The sequence below is a fragment of the Anomaloglossus baeobatrachus genome, chromosome 1, assembly GCF_048569485.1.
Source record: "Anomaloglossus baeobatrachus isolate aAnoBae1 chromosome 1, aAnoBae1.hap1, whole genome shotgun sequence".
NCBI classification, from domain to species: domain Eukaryota; kingdom Metazoa; phylum Chordata; class Amphibia; order Anura; family Aromobatidae; genus Anomaloglossus; species Anomaloglossus baeobatrachus.
Genome location: NC_134353.1, coordinates 283,282,202 through 283,303,601, shown reverse-complemented (window position 1 = coordinate 283,303,601; position 21,400 = coordinate 283,282,202). Strand labels below are relative to the sequence as shown.

The window sequence follows — 21,400 nt, the reverse complement described above, 5'->3', positions numbered from 1 at the left end:
TCTGTTATTACAGGGGGAGGAGAGAGGGAGCAAGGACAGGGAGGAGGAAGGACAGGCATGTAGAAAGGTGCGGGAATAACTAGCAAAACCCGACCCACCTATTAGATATTCTGCAGCACCTATCACTTATATATCAGAAACTATACATCTGATCTCACAACTAAAGGTGTGTATAGAATCAGCATGATAGTGCCAGTATAGCAGTGTCTTTAGCTTATATAGGAAAATCTTGGTGGTTGGTCCTCTCTAAGTATTTTGTGACTTTTGGCCTCAGTATTTTATAAGCCAAACTCAGGAGTTGAACAATCAGACGAAAAATATAATAAAAACACGTCACCACTTCTGTATTTATTACCCACTCCTGGTTTTGGCTACAAATACGGAGGTAAAAAAATTCACCGAATACTCAACATATGCACGTGGCCTAAGACAGCTTTCACATAACGTTTTTTCCCTGATACATGAAAAATGGTTTGCGTTTTTTTAGTGCACGAGATCCATTTTTGGTAAATATGTCCGTTTTTTGATCCTTTCTACATCTGTTTTTCTCATGCTAAAAAAAAAAAAAATCTGCTACTCTTCCTCATTAAACTTTAAAAAAAAATTCATGGGGCAATTGACTTGCATTATTTATTAGTTATGGGCGAATAACTATTTGCGTTTGGATTATGCGTAACAAATCCTAAAGTACTGTTCCGATATTCATCACAAATAACGGACCAAATGCATGTCAATGGCAAGCCAGAGGATTTTGCAGTGACTAATACTGGATTAGTACTTGATATTCGGTAAGCATTATCTGAACACAAATAGTTATTATTTGCCCATCTCTATTAGTTAGTTCTCTTTGTAACAAAGATCAAAGAAAGAAAAAATAGAAAAATTGATTCAGCTCACCGTTTCAATAGTCCAAAGTCAGGATAGATGCTGGTACACAGAGCTGCCCTGGCCTCAGGCAGAACACTTCCAGGCAATATAGAATAAGGTCTCCAGCACCACAAAGTTAAAACTATTCATTGAAATCCATTTAAAAAAGTCCAAAAATCATGATCACAGGGGGGGGGGTGACACATCAAGAGAAATCCTTGAGATTTCTCTTGATGTGTCATCCATCACTGTGATCATGATTTTTGGACTTTTTAAAATGGATTTCAATAAAGAGAATTTTGTTTACTTACCGTAAATTCTTTTTCTTATAGTTCCGACATGGGAGACCCAGACCATGGGTGTATAGCTTCTGCCTCCGGAGGACACACAAAGTACTACACTAAAAAGTGTAGCTCCTCCCTCCTAGCATATACACCCCCTGGATAACCAAATATAGCCAGTTTAGTGCAAAAGCTGAAGGAGGACATCCACCCACAAGTAGAGATAGAGCAAAACCCGGAACAACCGGCACCTCTGTCTACAACAACAGCCGGTGAAAACACACGGAACAAGAAAACTGCCAACAGGCAACAGGGAGGGTGCTGGGTCTCCCATGTCGGAACTATAAGAAAAAGAATTTACGGTAAGTAAACAAAATTCTCTTTTTCTTCATCATTCCTTATGGGAGACCCAGACCATGGGACGTCTCAAAGCAGTCCATGGGTGGGAATAAACAGAAAACTGAGAAGTAGGCAAAAGCTAACTTCACAAATGGGCGACAGCCGCCTGAAGGATGCGTCTGCCCAAGCTCGCATCTGCCAAAGCATGAGCATGCACTTGGTAGTGCTTTGTAAAGGTGTGCAGACTAGACCAAGTGGCAGCCTGACAAACCTGCTGAGCCGTAGCCTGGTGCCTGAAAGCCCAAGAGGCACCGACAGCTCTGGTCGAGTGCGCCTTGATCCCCGGCGGGGGAGGCACCTGAGTACTCTGGTAGGCATCGGATATGGCCGACCTAATCCAACGAGCTAGGGTCGGTTTAGAAGCCGAGAGACCCTTGCGCTGACCTGTGGTCAGCACAAAAAGAGAGGTGCACCGCCTAAGAGCAGCGGTGCGTGACACATAGATCCGGAGCGCCCGCACCAGATCTAAAGTATGCAACGCTTTCTCAAAGCGATGAAGAGGGGCCGGACAAAGGGAAGGCAATGAAATGTCCTGGTTAAGGTGGAAAAGAGAGACCACCTTAGGAAGAAAGTCCGGAGTCGGACGGAGAACTACCTTGTCTTGGTGAAAAACCAAAAAAGGTGACTCCGAAGAGAGCGCGGCCAAGTCAGAGACTCTCCTGAGAGAAGTTATGGCCACCAGAAAGACGACTTTCTGTGAAAGTCGAAACAAAGAAACTTCCCTAAGAGGCTCAAAGGGGGGTTTCTGTAAGGCCGTGAGGACCAGATTAAGGTCCCAGGGATCCAAAGGCCGCCGGTAAGGTGGAATGATGTGAGATGCGCCCTGCATGAAGGTGCGCACCTGAGCCAGTCGGGCGATAGTCCTAGCTGCAGACCGGACTGTAGAAAGGACAGGATGGTTGGCAAGGAAAAAGGCCAAGGAGCATGGCCGGAAGAACGACACCAGGACAGGAAAATTCTCCAAGTCCTGTGGTAAATTTTTGCCGAGGAAGACTTCCGAGCCTGAGTCATAGTGGAGATGACTTCGGGAGGAATGCCGGAAGCCGTCAGGATCCAGGACTCAAGAGCCACGCCGTCAATCTGAGAGCCGCAGAATTCTGGCGGAAAAACGGACCTTGAGAGAGAAGGTCTGGGCGGTCCGGGAGATGCCACGGCACCTCTACGGACAGACGGAGCAGGTCTGGGTACCAAGCTCGCCTGGGCCAGTCTGGGGCGATGAGAATGACCCGACGGCCCTCCATTCTGATCTTGCGCAGGACTCTGGGCAAGAGAGGTAGAGGGGGAAACACGTAAGCCAGACGAAACTGGGACCAATCCTGAACCAGCGCGTCCGCTGCAAAGGCCTGAGGATCGTGGGAGCGAGCCACGTAAACCGGGACCTTGTTGTTGTGCCGGGATGCCATTAGATCCACTTCCGGAGTGCCCCACTTGCGGCAGATCGACCGGAACACTGCCTGATGCAGAGCCCACTCGCCGCTGTCCACGGTTTGACGGCTGAGATAATCTGCCTCCCAGTTTTCCACGCCTGGGATGTGGACTGCGGATATGGTGGACTTGGAGTCCTCCGTCCACTGAAGGATGCGTTGAACCTCCAACATTGCCAGGCGGCTGCGAGTCCCGCCCTGGTGATTGATGTAGACAACTGCTGTCGCGTTGTCTGACTGGACTCGAATGTGCTTGCCCGCCAACAGGTGGTGAAAGGCTACGAGAGCTAGGTGCACAGCTCTGATTTCCAGCACATTGATTGAGATGACTGATTCGGACGGAGTCCAAATGCCCTGTGCTCGGTGGTGGAGAAATACTGCTCCCCAGCCGGAAAAACTGGCATCCGTGGTGAGGATCACCCAGGACGGGGTCAGGAAGGAGCGTCCCTGAGACAGAGAGAGAGGCCGAAGCCACCACTGAAGAGAGCTCCTGGCTTGTGGCGACAGAGCCACCAACCTGTGCAAGGAAGAAATTCGCTTGTCCCAACAGCGGAGAATGTCCAGCTGCAGAGGACGCAGATGGAACTGGGCAAAGGGAACCGCTTCCATTGACGCCACCATCTGACCCAGCACCTGCATAAGGTGCCTGATGGAATGACGGCGGGGCCTCAACAGAGAGCGCACCGCCAGATGGAGGGACTGCTGTTTGACTAAGGGCAGCTTGACAAGTGCCGGCAGAGTTTCGAATTGCATCCCTAGGTACGTGAGTTCTTGGGTCGGGGTCAGAGTGGACTTGGGCAGATTGACAAGCCACCCGAATTGAGCAAGAGTGGCGAGAGTGAGCGAGACACTCCGCTGACAGTCTGCGCTGGATGAAGCCTTGACAAGAAGGTCGTCCAGGTAAGGAATTACTGCCAACCCCTGGAGGTGCAGAACCGCAACCACTGCTGCCATGACCTTGGTGAATACTCGAGGGGCCGTGGCTACTAACCCGAAGGGGAGGGCCACGAATTGGAAATGTTCCTCTCCGATTGCAAAACGTAGCCAACGCTGGTGCGAAACTGCAATTGGCACATGCAGATAGGCATCTCTGATGTCGATGGATGCCAGGAAATCCCCTTGGGTCATTGAGGCAATGACTGACCGCAGAGACTCCATGCGAAAATGCCGCACCTGAACATGCTTGTTGAGAAGCTTGAGATCCAGGATGGGCCGGAAGGAACCGTCCTTTTTGGGGACTAGGAAGAGATTTGAATAGAAACCTCTGAACCGTTCCCTGGCGGGAACCGGTACAATTACTCCGTTGGCCTGCAAGGATGCCACGGCCTGAGAGAAGGCAGCGGCCTTGGAGCAGGGGGGAGTTGACAGAAAAAAATCTGTTTGGTGGGCTGGAAGAGAACTCTATCCTGTAGCCGTGGGAGATGATATCCCGCACCCACTGGTCGGAGACGTGTTGAAACCACACGTCGCCAAAGTGGGAGAGCCTGCCACCAACTAAGGAAGTTGCTGGCTCGGCCAGATAGTCAAGAGGAGGCTGCCTTGGTGGCAGCACCTCCTGCGGACCCTTGTGGACGTGGCTTCTTGCGCCAGGTGGGCTTCTGGTCCTTGGCCGAGTTAGTGGACGAGGCCGAGGGCTTAGAGGATGACCAGTTAAAGGAACGAAAGGAACGAAACCTCGACTGGTTCCTGCCCTGGACAGGTTTCCTGGCTTTAGTCTGTGGCAAGGAAGTACTCTTCCCGCCAGTAGCCTCCTTAATAATTTCATCCAGCTGTTCACCGAACAGCCTGGACCCAGCAAATGGGAGCCCAGCAAGGTACTTCTTTGAGGAAGCATCCGCCTTCCACTCACGAAGCCACAAGATCCTGCGGATAGCGAGGGAATTGGCGGAGGCCACCGCAGTGCGGTGAGAGGCCTCCAGCATGGCAGACATGGCGTAGGCTGAAAAGGCTGAAGCCTGGGAAGTTAAAGCAACCAATTCAGGCATAGAGTCCCTAGTGAGGGTATGCATCTCCTCCAGAGAAGTAGAGATGGCTTTGAGAGCCCACACTGCTGCAAAAGATGGGGAGAACGAGGCCCCTGTCGCCTCATAGACAGACTTGGCCAGGAGGTCAACCTGGCGGTCAGTGGGATCCTTGAGTGAGGTGCCATCAGCCACAGATACAACTGTCCGGGCTGAGAGTCTAGACACCGGAGGGTCCACCTTTGGTGAGAGAGCCCACTCCTTGACCACCTCTGGTGGAAAAGGAAAACGGTCATCAGAACCACGCTTAGGAAAGCGTTTGTCAGGACAGGCTCTGGGCTTGGACACAGTGGCCTGAAAACTGGAGTGGTTAAAGAACACACTCCTTGGACTCTTAGGCAAAGTAAACTGGTGCTTTTCTGCCAGAGAGGGTTGCTCCTCTGATACTGGCGGATTGAGGTCCAGTACAGTATTAATGGACGCAATCAAATCACTAACATCTGCATCCCCCTCAGTCAGATCAATGGGGCACATAGAGGTAGCATCCGAGCCCCCAGTAAAGACGTCCTCCTCGTCCTGCGAATCGGCTCGTGAATCGGAGCCGCGGGACGAGGAAGGAGAGGGGTCCCTGCGTTTCCTTTTAGGAGGACGGGGTCTGGGAGCAGATGAAGAATCCTCTGTGAGCTCTGGAGAACGAGCTGAAGCAGCAGGGGCACCCTGTGAAGGGGGCTGATGCATGCTCAGCAGAGTCCGGGACAGCTCTCCCATGGAGTCAGCAAAGGACTGGGAGATAGACTTAGAGAAGGATTCTACCCAAGCTGGGGGTTCAGCCACCGGAGCCGGAGCAGCCGGAGGGACCACTGGGGAGACTCCAGGCTGAGGCACCACCATGTTAGAGCAGGTATCACAATGAGGATATGTGCTCGGTTCAGGCAGTACGAGCTTACAGCAGTGCATATTGAGTACAGCCTTGCAGCCTTGCTCCTAGTGTGAGACATGCTGCTGAGGTGGGGGCTCTGCAGTAAAGAACACACTCCTTCAGAATGATCCCCAGAGAGTGTATAATAAAGTCCACAACCAGAGGTTGTGGCTTACCAGACCGATTTGTGTGCCCTTCGGATCCCACAGCTCGGACCCCCAGACAGGATGCAGAGATGCAGCAGCCAGCGCCGATCAGTGTGAGAACGCTGATAAAATGGCGCCGGAGTGAGGAGGGGGGGCGGGGCCTAGTCCAAGAGCGGGAACCGGAGGGCCAAGGGGATATACAGGGGAGGGAAACATCTCCTCAGAGAGGAGTGTCCTCCCCTCTGCTGAACGACCGGTGGGCGGCGCCGCACTGTCCCTCTGCATGACTGACATGCAGGGGCAGTGAAACCGAAAGTAGGCCGCAGCTGAAGCCGGGGACTAGATTTTACAATGCGGCCGGCGAGCAGGCACCCTCGGCGCGGTTCTCAGGGAAAAACCAGAGAACCGGCCGGAAATGTCACCAAAATAACTAACACACTCTCCCCAACAATAAAAAATGCAAGGGACCCCCTGACAAGAACGTCTCAAATACTTAGCTTGTGAGACGCAGGGCCAGGTCCCTGAGGGATGAGTGCTCCGTCCGGAAGGGTCCTGAGAGGGCTGCGGATGGAGACCGGTCTCCTGCAAAGCAGTGAGAACCGTGCTGGCTCCCACTTCAAGCCAGAGCCCGAGGGATGGTGAAGGAGCACGGCATGTAAGGCTCCAGCCATGAAATCAACCTTAACAACACTGCCAAAACAGTGGGGTGAGAAGGGACATGCCGGGGGTCCAGCTTGGACCCACTTTTCTTCCAACTCTTTAAAATCAAAAATCAGATGAGAATGCATGTGTGATCCTCCTTAACACAAAGCATTGAACTGGCTATATTTGGTTATCCAGGGGGTGTATATGCTAGGAGGGAGGAGCTACACTTTTTAGTGTAGTACTTTGTGTGTCCTCCGGAGGCAAAAGCTATACACCCATGGTCTGGGTCTCCCATAAGGAACGATGAAGAAAAATAGTTTTAACCTTCTGGAGTGCTCGAGACTATATTCTATATTGTACAGATCAAAGAAAGACAGGTTTCTGTTTTTTGAGGGGTTTTTTTTCAGACAATTAGTCCACACAAAAAACGAAATGTGCAACGGCACATTGATTGAAATGGATCCAGGATCTAGTCACAAAAATAATGGTTAGGGGGCACGGTGGCTCAGTGGTTGGCACTCTTGCTTTGCAGTGCTGGGGTTCAAATCCCACCAAAGACAATATCTGCAAGGAGTTTGTATGTTCTCCCTGTGTTTGCATGGGTTTCCTCCCACACTCTATTTAGATTGTGAACCCGCAATGGGGACAGGGTTGCTGATGTATATAAAGTGCTGTGGAATATGATGGCGATATATCAAAATAAAGGTTATTATAATTAATTAGTACATGTACAAAAAATGATGCGTGAAACTGATCTTATACTAAATCTATTCATACAAATCAGTATAGTAATTTGCTGAGCTCCTCCTGGTCTAACAGGCTGCCTGCAATTGAATCTGGTTTGGGCCTTAAGTACTCCGCAAGTTTTTTTCTTTCGTTTCCACATATCAAAAATGATAGTTGTTCAATTTTTGAATCGATGTAGCTGTATGAGTCCATGATTTATTGCTAATGACCACATTTGTACTTGTATGGTGTTTGCCATGTAGAACACTTAAGGCTGCTTTACACCAGACAATCTATCGTGCGATAGATCGTCGGGGTCACGGTTTTTGTGACGCACATCCGGCATCGCTGGCGATGCCGGCCTGTGTGACACCTCCTAGCGACGCAGTATCGCTCACAAATCGTGAGTCGTGTACTGCTCGCTAGGTTCCATAATATCGTTTAATTTAGTTGTTTATCGTTTCCGGGGTAGCACACGCCGCTCCGTGTGACACTCCGGGAACGATGAACAGCAGCTCACCTGCGTCACGCGGCCGCCGCCGGCTATGTGAAGGAAGGAGGTGGGCGGGATGTTTACGTTCCGCTCATCTCCGCCCCTCCGCTTCCATTGGCCGGCGGCCGTGTGACGTCGCTGTGACGCCGAACGTCCCTCCCACTCCAGGAAGTGGACGTTCGCCGCCCACAGCGAGGTCGCACGAAAGGTAAGTATGTGTGACGGGGGTTACTGACTTTGTGCGACACGGGCAGCGATTTGCCCGTGACGCAAAAAGGACGGGGGCAGGTACGATCGATTGTGCAATTTCACAATCGGTCGTACCGTGTAAAGCAGCCTTTAATGTGTTCATTTTATGGTTGGGGCTGCTTCAGATGTAGAAATGCCAATTATGTAGTTTTTTTATTATTATTTTTTATTACAATAGGACAGGCACGCAATGCCTACTGAAAGCACATACATGACCTAACAGATATCAATACATATGACTTTCCCAGCCCTGCTCACCTACTTGTGCAGAAGAGATTGAGGCCGATGTACACTTTTAATGCCTCAGTTAAAATCATCCTCCCTCTTTTCACTAACCTGACTATTTAGAATCATCAGGCACTGGTCAAAGTGGTGATTTTCCATAATAGAATGGCAGTAGAGTTGGGCTAATGGATGCTCACTCCTAGGAAACAAGAAAAAATATATATTATTGACAGTACACATTAATTTTGTCTTATAAGGTACTGTATGTAAAATTAAAATATGTAGGCTTACATCAAAATGCCAGTCTTATAGTTTCCAATTAATATAAAATCTGGTAAGATGACATTGCATAGTTATATGATAGTGAGTTATAAAAAGATCCAAGTCCATCAAGTTAAATCGTTAAAGCAAATGTCATCAGATTCATGCTGCCCAAACAACGGACAACATCAATCAGAACCTGGCTGCACAACTGCAGTCAGGTATATCTTTCTCTAAAACTCTACAGTATATCTGAGAAGAACATACCTGCCTCTGATTTGGAAACATAATTTTAAAAGCTGGTCTTAGACCCAAGGTTTTGGCACCATGAATCGAAATACAAGTTCCATTCAAAGAGTATGTTCAGATTTGGAATATTTGCTGTTTCAGCAATTTCCAATACAAGTAAATGGTCTTTTCCAACCCATACTCATGTAGCAGAAAAAGAAATATATAAAAATTTGAGAATGTGTAATAATTTTTGTGCATAAAAGCCACTGATATTCAACAATTGTTTCACCCTTTAGAACAATAGGGTGAAATTTGCAGCCTAATTCACAAGTAACACATTTCCAAAAGTTAATACATATTGTCACTAGTGATGAGCGAGCACTAAAATGCTCGAGTGCTCGTTACTTGAATCAAGCAGATCAGACACTCAGATGGGCTTGATTTGATTAATGAGTATAATGGAAGTCAATGGGGAACTTGAGCATTTTTTCAGAAGATTTCCCCAGGAGGACTGGGTGGGCTGGAAAATTGCTTAAATGGATGTAAACAGCCCTCAAAAGGAATAGGAACAGGATGTGGAAGATGCTTGGATGCATTCCTGACTTCCAGGTCACTGCTGGGAACTAAATAAATAAATAATTTAAAAAAATGACATGGGGGTCCCCCCATTTTTAATAAACAGCCAAGGTAAAGCAGACAGCTGAGGGCTGTTATTATTTGGCTGGGAAGGCCATGGCTATTTGGCCCTTCCCAACCTAAAAATATCAGTTTCTTTTGCCCCAGAATTGACTCATTCATTAGATGTGCCAATTCTGGCACTTTGCCCGGCTCTTCCCAATTGCCTTGGTTCATTGGCAATTGAGGTAATATGTTTTTGGGTTGATGTGATCTGTGTAATGTCAGCTGGCATCAAGCCCAGGGGTTAGTAATGGAAAAGCATCTATCATTACCCACATTACTAACCCAGTAATCAAAAAAAAAAAACACAAACAAAAAAATAGTTTATTTAAATTTCAATAAAGGCTCCCCCACACTATCCCTCATTCACCAATTTATTATCAAAAATGTCATCCCCACAAAGTTCTGTCATAGTCCACGTATCCTGAATGCAGCTCCAGCAACTGTGAATAGCAGTAAAGTACAGCTATTCACAAGCGCTGGGTAGTGACTCCAACTATCATCAGAGCAGTTGGCTAAATGCTGCGCTCACCAAGACAGGGTAACGCTGATGACAGTTGTCTCACTGCCTGGTGCATGTGAATACCTGTACTTTACTGCTATTCACAGTTGCTGGAGGTGCATTTGTGTATTGTGGACTATGAAGGAACTTTGAATATTTTTGATAATAAATTGGTGAACAAGGGCTAGTGTAGGGGAGTCTTTATTAAAAAATGTACGTCTGTTTTCCTTTTCACTTACTGGGTAGTAATGGGGATGTCTGATAGACGCCTCTCCATTATTAAGCCTGGGGCTTGATGACAGCTGACATCAACTCCAGTCTGATAACATCAGCCCACCACCAGCTGTTTTACCTTGGCTGCTTATCAAAACTAGGGAGACAACACGCCATATTTTAAAAATATTTATTTATTTATTAGGTTAAACAATGCTAAAAATACCCTTTAGTGCCACATCAAAGACACTAAAGAGAACAGGTGTACAAACCCTGCTCTAATCTAAGCTCTCTCTCCTACATCAAGTCTCCCTAAACGGCTTCTAGAGGACAGTGTGCCAAGCATCATGCCCCCGGGTCTCATATAAGGTTCAATGACACGATGCGGCTGGCCAATCACAGTAATGCCAGTAGCAAACATGGCTACAGCATTACCGTGTATGGCAGCCAATACCCATGTGTTTATTGGCTGCCTAACAGCCGCAAAACATGTGGAGCAGGGACTCGGGCATAGCGCTCGAACACCCGCAATACTTGAGCGAGTAATGAGCGTACCCAAACACCCTGATACTGGTTGTCATTTTTAACCAGAACAAATCTGTCTGGTTATGCAGTGATACATTGTTTGCCTGTATTTTACTTGATTAAAATGGAAATTTGCTAATTAGAATTCTAGCAAAATTAGATGACAAATCCTATACTGTCATACCACGTTGATCCACAAGTAGCAACACAGAGGTTTTGGAGGTAACTCTAAAATTGCAGGTAGCTAGGATTTTATCATACTTTACTTTTATACCAAATGTTTCTTAGCTAAATTTTGCATTTGCCAACCAATAATACAGTATGTTACTTTGTATGCCTAATTCTGACTAAGAGAAGTATTTTACATGAAGTGGAGCTGCAAAGCAAAACATGTGACCTGCTAAAGCACTCACAGATGTCTGAAGACGAGTTGTGTGCTCATTTTCAAACCACAAGAGCGATAACTTTTTATTCGGCTCTAAGGCAATTATGTGCTTTGTGATCATTTTGTATTGGTTACCATAAAGACGGTAATGTAACCACACTTTCTTGCTTAAAGGAAACCTGTCACGTCTGATAAGCTATTAATTTGCAAATATATTGTGTTAATCAGTAAGGTAATAGTGTGATGAAGGTGCCTGGCTACTGTATTGAAAGTGTGATAGTTGGGAGAAAATGAAGTGTGCCCACTGCAATTACAGTTACCACTCACAGCACTGAGAATGAGAGCAGCAGCTATAAGAACATCCCTTTGGCACTGACTGACAGCCAGCTCTTCACTGATTCATTGCAGAACTGTCTGTCAGTCAGTGCCGGAGGGGCGTGCTTACAGCTGTCGCTCTCAGTGCTATGAGTGGTCACTATAATTACTTTGTGCACACTTGCATGACTGAAAGCTGGTGGCTCCTGGGAGAAATAAAGTTAACATTACACAGCTGGTATCAACCCCATATATTACCCCGATTGCCACCGCACCAGGGCAGTCAAGAATAACCTGGTAAAGTACTGAGATTGTCGCATTTAATGGATGCGGCAATTCTGGGCGGCTGCTGGCTGATATTTTTAGGCTGAGAGGCTCCCAATAACGTGGGTTTCCCAGTCTGAGAATACCAGCCCCCAGCTGTGAGGCTTTAACTTGGCTGGGTATCAAAATTGGAGGGGACCACACACTGTTTTTTTAAATTATCTGTTTATCTATTTATTTTACAGTACGATATAGACCCACCACCAGCGGATGTGATTGGTTGCAGTCAAACAACTGTCACTCAGCATGGGGGTGTGTCTGACTGCAACCAATCACAGGCACCGGTGAGCAAGGGAAGCAGTGACTATGTATGAGCCTAATGAGCGTCCGGCTCGGGAAGAACAAAGCTGCCGCGGGAGGAGTATGACAGCCGCCCGATGATCAGAGAGTATGTAAGACTTGCTCCTACCCCTTTGCGCCGTATTCTGTTCCCCATAGATTTTATATGGGGACAAGCATCTGGCGTAATAAGGTGGACAGTATGTAACATTCCTTCCGTGTTTTTTTGCGGTCCGCAAAAAAAGACGGAAGTCACACGGATGACACACCGTCCGTGTGGACCGTATACGGAATGGAACAGTTGTCACACGGATGTCACATGGATGCATCAGTAGAAAAACATTACCGTTTTTTTGCAGACCACTAAAACGGAACGGTCATGTGAATGTAGCCCAAAAGATTAGTAATAGTAATAATAACAATGTTAATCATCATCAAAATAAAAATGGTCTAATTTGCTCTCACCTTTGTATAAATGAGTTGTTAACCCCTCTGTGATCCAAGTCATGGCTTAATGTGGCAATCATCAAGGATAAAATCTCTAGATCACTGAGCTTATTCTATAGAAAGAAATACATACATAGAAAGGCATTAACAGCAGCCTTTGAAAGCAATACTTTCCTTTATGTTTCAGTTTTAGGATGGTTTCATTAATGTGCACAATACATTCAACGCTCCGCTTAGATATTACACAATAAAGGTGGCTTATAGTAGACAAAATTTGCAAAATTAATGAATTCACATACAGTTAGGTCCGGAAATATTAGGACAGTGACTGAATCTTCGTGATTTGCATTCTGCATGCCAATATTTTTGGTTTAAAATAAAATAGCTGAGATGCAATTGAAGGGTAGACTTTCAGGTTTACTTAAATGAGTTGAACAAAAATATCCTGTGAAACGTTTAAGAATTGCAGCCATTTTTCTACAAAGCTTCCTTATTTCAGGGTCTCAAAAGTAATTGGGCAAATTTACTTTACCATAAATAAAATGGTAATGTTTAATTCTTCATAGAGATTCCTTTGCAAGCAATGACTGCCTGATGACTGGAATGGACATCACCAAATGCTGGGTTTCCTCCTTTGTAATACTTTTCCAGGCCTTTACTTTACAGCCTCTGTAGAATAGACCTGGCTCAACCACCTAAGTTAGTTAGGTGCTCTGGAGAAAAATGACAGATCCTATATAAATGTACTCCGGCACATTAGTGAAAATATGAAGAAGAGTCCAATATGATGCTAAAAAAAAAAATATTTATTTTTTGTGTGTTCATGTACTGTCTAACGTTTCAACCCTGTGGGGGTTTTCTTCAAGGACTATGTATAACAAGAATGACTTTCAAATTAACACCCAAAGCGGATCAGATAAGTACAGTAATTCTAGCGTCCACATATCACTGTGGTGGTATTTGATCTAACATCAAATGTTCGCTATCACACCTTATCTATTGTGAAATGTGGTGGAGATGAGGTCCAAGACCGTCTTAAATGGCAAAATTGGAAGGACTACAAGGTTCAGATGAATAACATGTGAAGCTACCTGTATAGGTCCGTGTCCAATTATGCATGCAAATGAGATTCAAGCCAGCCAAAAGGAGAATCCACAAGAATCATATGGTACTGGCTCCCTAGTGGGCATAGCATGAGAGTTAATTGCCATGTAAATGAGACACAAATCAGCCTTGAGGTGAATCCACAAAGGTTATATGGTGCTGGCTCCCTATTAGGCATTACATGAAAATTCACTATATGTGGGGCTGGCTAAAGGCTCTATGTAGATGGAAGACCTGTCTCCTGACGCTCCTCTACAGGTCATCCATCTACATACAGCCTTTGACCAGCCCCACATATAGTGAATTTTCATGTAATGCCTAATAGGGAGCCAGCACCATATACAGTGATATGAAAAAGTTTGGGCACTCCTATTAATGTTAACCTTTTTTCATTATAACAATTAGGGTTTTTGCAACAGCTATTTCAGTTTCATACATCTAATAAATTATGGACTCAGTAATATTTCTGGATTGAAATGAGGTTTATTGTACTAACAGAAAATGTGCAATCTGCATTTAAGCTAAATTTGACAGGTGCAGAAGTATGGGCACCCTTATCAATTTCTTGTTTTGAACACTCCTAACTACTTTTTACTGACTTACTTAAGCACTAAATTGGTTTTGTAACCTCATTGAGCTTTGAACTTCATAGGCAGGTGCATCCAATCATGAGAAAAGGTGTTTAAGGTGGCCACTTGCAAGTAGTTCTCCTATTTGAATCTCCTATGAAGAGTGGCATCATGGGCTCCTCAAAACAACTCTCAAATGATCTGAAAACAAAGATTATTCAACATAGTTGTTCAGGGGAAGGATACAAAAAGTTGTCTCAGAGATTTAAACTGTCAGTTTCCACTGTGAGGAACATAGTAAGGAAATGGAAGAACACAGGTACAGTTCTTGTTAAGCCCAGAAGTGGCAGGCCAAGAAAAATATCAGAAAGGCAGAGAAGAGAATGGTGAGAACAGTCAAGGACAATCCACAGACCACCTCCAAATTCCTGCAGCATCATCTTGCTGCAGATGGTGTCACTGTGCATCGGTCAACAATACAGCACACTTTGCACAAGGAGAAGCTGTATGGGACAGTGATGCGAAAGAAGCTGTTTCTGCAAGCACGCCACAAATAGAGTCGCCTGAGGTATGCAAAAGCACATATGGACAAGCCAGTTACATTTTTGAAGAAGATCCTGTGGACTGATGAAACAAAGATTGAGTTGTTTGGTCATACAAAAAAAGGCGTTATGCATGGAGGCAAAAAAATACGGCATTCCAAGAAAAGCACTTGCTACCCACAGTAAAATTTGGTGGAGGTTCCATCATGCTTTGGGGCTGTGTGGCCAATGCTGGCACCGGGAATCTTGTTAAAGTTGAGGGTCGCATGGATTCAACTCTGTATCAGCAGATTCTTGACAATAATGTGCAAGAATCAGTGACGAAGTTGAAGTTACACAGGGGATGGATATTTCAGCAAGACAATGATCCAAAACACCGCTCCAAATCTACTCAGGCATACATGCAGAGGAACAATTACAATGTTCTGGAATGGCCATCCCAGTCCCCAGACCTGAATATCATTGAACATCTGTGGGATAATTTGAAGCGTGCTGTCCATGCTCGGCGACCATCAAACTTAACTGAACTGGAATTGTTTCGTAAACAGAAATGGTCAAAAATACCTTCATCTAGGATCAAGGAACTCATTAAAAGCTACAGTAAGCGACTAGACGCTATTGTTTTTGCAAAAGGAGGATCTACAAAATATTAATGTCACTTTTATGTTGAGGTGCCCATACTTATGCACCTGTCAAATTTAGTTTAAATACAGATTGCACATTTTCTGTTAGTACAATAAACCTCATTTCAATCCAGAAAAATTACTCAGTCCATCAGTTATTAGATATATGAAACTAAAATAGCTGTTGCAAAAACTCAAATTGTTATAAAGAAAAAAGGTTCACATTAATAGGGGTGCCCAAACTTTTTCATATGATGGTAATCTTTGTGGATTCACCTCAAGGCTGATTTGAGTCTCATTTACATGGCAATTAACTCTCATGCTATACCCACTAGGGAGCCAGTACCATATGATTCTTGTGGATTCTCCTTTTGGCTGGCTTGAATCTCATTTGCATGCATAATTGAACACGGACCTATACAGGTAGCTTCACATGTTATTCATCTAGACCTTATAGTCCTTCCAATTTTGCCATTTAAGACGGTCTTGGACCTCATCTCCACCACATTTCCCAATAGATAAGGTGTGATACCGAACATTTGATATTAGATCAAATACCACCACAGTGATATGTGGACGCTAGAATTACTGTACTTACCTGATCCGCTTTGGGTGCTAATTTGAAAGTCATTCTTGTTATACATAGTCCTTGAAGAAAACCCCCACAGGGTTGAAACGTTGGACAGTACATGAATGCACAAAAAATAAAAAAACATTTTTTGAGCACCATATTGGACTCTTCTTCATATTTTCACTAGTGTGCCGGAGTACATTTACTTTACAGCCGACTTCTGTTGCTGCTTGTTTGTGGGTCTTTCTGCATTAAGTTTTGTGTTAGGTATGTGAAATACATGCTCAATGGAATTGAGATCTGGTGATTGACTTGGATATTGAAGAATATTCCACTTTTTTGACTTAAAAAACTCCTGGCTTGCTTTTGCAGTTTGTTTTGGGTCATTGCCCATCTGTACTGTGAAGCGCTGTCAAATCAACCTTGCTGCTTTGATTGAATCTGAGCAGAAAGTATAGCCCTTTACTCTTCCGAATTCATCCGGCTGCTTCTGTCTTCAGTCATAGTAGTGAATAGCTGAATTTAAGAGGAGCACAAATACAAGATCTGCAAAAACAGGAGACCTAAAATATAACTTTTTACATAGTTACTTAGGTTGAAAAAAGACCTAGGTCCATCTAGTTCAACCTTCCTCCACCAGTTCTACATTTAGTCACTAAGTCATTTATAACCAACAATGTTTTGTGTACTGAGGAAATCATCCGGCCCTTTTTTAAAAGCTGTTATAGTATCTGCCATTACTACCTCTTGTGGTAGTGTATTCCACAGTCTGACCGCTCTAACTGTAAAGAACCCTTTCCTATTTAGGTGTCGGAATCGCTTTTCTTCCACTCGCAGTGAGTGCCCCCTGGTCCTTAGTACTGTCTTTGGAAGAAATAAGTCATGTGCCAGTCCTTTATATTGACCACACATGTATTTATACATATAAATGAGATCTCCTCTGAGACGTCTTTTTTCTAAGCTAAACATATCTAACTTTTTCAACCTGTCATCATATGGGAGGCCTTCCATTCCTTGTAATAGTCTAGTTGCCCGCCTTTGAACTGACTCTAACTTCTGAATGTCCTTTTTAAAATGTGGAGCCCAAAACTGGATCCCGTATTCCAGATGTGGCCTTACAAGTGATTTATAGAGGGGTAACAATACGTTGGGATCACGGGATCTAATCTCTCTTTTTATACACCCTAAAATCTTGTTTGCTTTAGCAGCTGCTGCTTGACATTGAGTGCTGCTGCTCAGCTTATTTGTAATGAGAATTCCCAAGTCCTTCTCCTGTTCTGTAGTCCCGAGTTTACTTCCATTTAATGTATACGCAGCTATAGGATTACTCCGTCCTAGGTGCATTACTTTACATTTATCAACATTAAATCTCAATTGCCAAGTATCTGCCCATTCTGACATCTTATCCAGATCTTTTTGTAATATTGTACTATCCAGGTCAGTTTTTAATATCCTACATAGTTTGGTGTCATCGGCAAAGACTGACACTGTACTATCAATCCCATCCACAAGGTCATTAATAAAGAGAGTAAAAAGAATCGGTCCAAGCACAGATCCCTGCGGCACCCCACTGCTGACTATAGCCCATTTAGAGAATGTACCATTTATGACTACTCTTTGTTTCCTATCTTTTAGCCAATTCATTACCCAGTTGCATATTGTGTCCCCTAGTCCTTGCTTCTGGAGCTTTAGTATAAGGCTATTATGTGGTACAGTATCAAATGCCTTTGCAAAGTCCAAATAAATCACATCAGCTGCATTACCAATATCCAGGTTTGAACTTACCCCCTCATAGAACCCCAACAGGTTGGTTAGACACGACTTATCTTTCATGAATCCATGCTGTTTGTCAGTTATCATATTATTTTCTGCAATATATTTTTGCATGTCATCCCTTAAAATGCCCTCAAAAACTTTGCATACTACTGATGTCAGGCTTACTGGACGGTAGTTGCCTGGATCTACCCTCTTACCTTTCTTAAATATCGGTACCACATCAGCAATCCTCCAATCCTGAGGCACCAACCCTGTTACAAGTGAGTCTAAAAAGATGAGATACAGCGGTCTGTCGATTACGGAGCTCAATTCCCTCAATATTCGTGGATGAATGCCATCTGGCCCTGGGGATTTGTCAATGTTTAATTTACTCAGACGTAGGCGTACTTCATCTTGTGTTAAATTAATTATATCGGGTGGTGGACTTTGATTTTTCACTTGTTGAATGATCCCTGGTACAGTCAGTTCCTTGGTGAACTTGGTGAAGGTTTTAATAGATTGCTGCTAAAAATGAGCCAAAGCTCACAATTGTGAGTAAAAACAGTGAACCTTGGTGAAGGCCCTTTCACTAATTTGAAAAATAAAAGCGTAAAGATGCCTCCAGTCATGACTGAGATTGATGCAATTGATGTCTTTGTCATGATATTGATATTTGATATGTAGGGGCAATTACAATTTGACCAAAGCAGAGATGCTCAGCTTGAAAAGCCTAGAGAAGGATTCCAGTATCACCATAAAACCCTCTGACAAGGGGGGGAATGTGGTGGTACTGGACTCTAGTGATTACAAGGGGATTTGTTTGAACATCCTCAGTGATGAATCATGCTATGCTAAATTGAACTCTAACCCGCTTCTGGGGTATAAGGAAGAATTAAGGATCCTATTGGGGGAAGCTTTAGAGTCTAATATTATTGACAAGAACAAATTTGAGTATCTCCTGCCTGTTTTTCCAGTGGTGGCAACCTTCTACATTCTACCTAAAGTTCACAAGGGCTTGAGTCCCTCGAAGGGTCGCCCCATCGTTTCAGGCATAGGTGGTTTAACAGAGAGACTGAGTATCTATGTTCATAAAATCCTGCGGCCCTTCGTGTTGTCCCTTAATTCTTACCTCAGGGATACTACGGATTTTTTACGTAGGATTGAGAACATTTTTCTACAGGAAGGGATGCTGCTATGTTCTATTGATGTAGAGGCATTGTACTTGTCCATCCCGCATTCAGCGGGACTGGGAGCAGTCAAATACTTCTTGGGATCAAGAGGAAGTCAATTCTGTCAACATAATGACTTTGTTGTTAAAGCCTTGGAGTTTTGTCTCACCAGGAATATTTTCACCTTTGGAGGGAGGTTCTTTCACTAGCTCAGGGGGACTGCAATGGGGAGTTGTTGTGCCCCATCGTATGCGAATCTCCTCCTGGGCTGGTGGGAGGAAACTGTGGTCTTTGGGGGCCTTCTGGATACCGAGGACGTCGTCCTGTGGTTAAGGTACATTGACGACGTCTTCGTTGTCGGGAAGGGTCACATGAATGGTTTCCATCAATTCATAGCTAAACTTAATGACAATAACATCGGCTTAAAATTTACCAGCGAAGTAGGAAGGGACAGTCTGGCTTTTCTCGATGTGCTGCTGGAAAAAGGGCCGGAAGGCCGCCTCGTGACCACCACATTCAGAAAGACGACATCTTCGAATTCCCTACTCAAGTGGGAGAGTGCCCACCCTGGTCCCCTGAAGAGAGGAATCCCTAAAGGGCAATTTGTAAGAATGAGGCGCAACTGCTCGGAGGAAGCAGGTTTTAAAAAACAGGCCCTCGATCTGATGGGACGTCTGAGGGAAAGAGGTTATCCGGAGGGGATTATCCATAGAGCGTACAATTGTGTGCGCAATATAAACCGTACCAAGCTATTGAACCCAAATGAAAAGAAGAAAGAATCGGAGGACATTCTCAGATTCATTACGACCTATAACAATGGGGCGGTGGACCTTAGGGGAACCCTCTCCAAATATTGGCATGTCTTACATATGGACTCCTTGATTGAGAAACACCTTTTGACATATCCGTCTGTCACCTACAGGAAGGCAAGATCCCTGGGTGACAGACTAGTTCATAGTCACTTCAATGAGGATGGGCCAGTGTTGACAGCAAATGCGATTAAGGGCTGTTTCAAATGTCACGATTGTGTAAACTGTAGGTTCATTGAGGACGGTAAGGAATTTACTAATCACAACAATAGTAAGAGTTTCTCCATAAGGTCATTGATCACCTGTAAATCGAAGGGGGTCATCTATAGGATGAAATGTGTGTGCGGAAAAATCTATATTGGTAAGACCATTAGGGAACTACGACGATGAGTGGGAGAACATAAGAACAACATCCTCAAGAAAAATGATACCCCGGTTGCTCGACATATAAACAACTTTCATAATGGCGACCTGGAAAGTTTCAAAATCAAGGGGATTGACCTCATCCATCCTCCGGCCAGAGGGGGTAACTGGAAGAGAAAAGTACTCCAGAAAGAGTGTTACTGGATATACAGTCTGAACACCATGACACCAACAGGTCTGAATGAGTCTCTGTTCTTCACACCCTTCCTATAGGAGCACCTTAGTGTTCAGGGTGAGTATAGTAGGGAGAGACGACGGCTGAGTGGGGGCACCTTTGGCGTGGGGTTTACTAGGGTGCCGACCCCCACATGATAGGTAGGGTTAGAAGTGTTTTAGGGGGTTCCTTGGTGTGCACTTTATTTTTTTATTATTTTTTCACACACCCCCCCTTCCCTCTACCTTTGCCGCATGTATGTCAGTATGTTCATTTTGCCTTGCTATACTGGCCTGTCCTCATTTACATATACCCTGTTCCTTCCTTTTTGAATGAATTGGATGGTCCAAATAGGTTTTGTCCCTATGGGATGGATGTAACCACCTAGCTATGGTTTTTTACTAATCATGGCGCTATATACATTTTGAGTATGTTGGCACCTATATATGTGCCGCATCTTTATGATATGGGTGTACCTCCTGGCCCTCCTTGTGATATGACAGTCCCGTATGACTTCATACGTTATTATTCATTAATCATTTTGGTCATCTATTATAAAATTTGCAGGACTTAATCCCTTTACATGGGACTGCTCCAAACCTCTTTTGCTCTCTGATAACAATATTGGCCTCCTATGCGGGTGTCTTCGTCTGGATCAACATAAGTACGCTGCCATGTAAAGCTTTATTTACCCACCATGATGTGGCCCTGAGCCGGCATGGTTATATCTCTTTATTCCGCTCTGCTGGTACAACCTGAGCATGTTTACCTTGCGATGGCAACACGCTCTGTGTTTACCTGTGTCTAACCAGCGTAAGTGGATCTCCAGGATGTGATGTCACTGGTTGAGGCTGTGTTCACTTCATTGCGATGCGGCGACTGATGATGCGGTACTTCCGGTCCCAATGTATTCTGAGAGTACGTGTCACAGAAGTGTATTGAGCCTCTGCACATGCGCAAGGATATAAATGGAGCCTGCTCCCGGACGCCCAGCGCGGCACATTTGAATTTTCTTTTGTCTTGACACACATTGTGTGCAGTGAGTGATCCGTCTAAGCGGCATTAATATAGGCTTGTTTAATATGTTCATTAGGGCTTATATTGTATGTTTGTTTTACAGTATCACTGGGCATGACAATACTGCCATATTGGATATATATGGGCAGTACGCAGTAAGCTTCACCTG

The 21,400-nt window shown here is 44.8% G+C and overlaps 1 protein-coding gene across 5 annotated transcripts in view; it reads right to left on the bottom strand.

The window, feature by feature from the left end:
* PDE5A (phosphodiesterase 5A) overlaps nt 1-21,400 on the bottom strand; it is a 394,028-nt gene that overhangs the window by 36,918 nt on the left and 335,710 nt on the right. For all 5 annotated transcript variants that reach the window (XM_075350615.1, XM_075350624.1, XM_075350634.1 and 2 more), the window contains exons 14-15: nt 12,514-12,608; nt 8,447-8,534 (exon numbers count right to left, since the gene is read on the bottom strand). In XM_075350615.1, the coding sequence (XP_075206730.1) occupies nt 8,447-8,534; nt 12,514-12,608 (183 nt within the window). The remainder of the gene's footprint in view (nt 1-8,446; nt 8,535-12,513; nt 12,609-21,400) is intronic.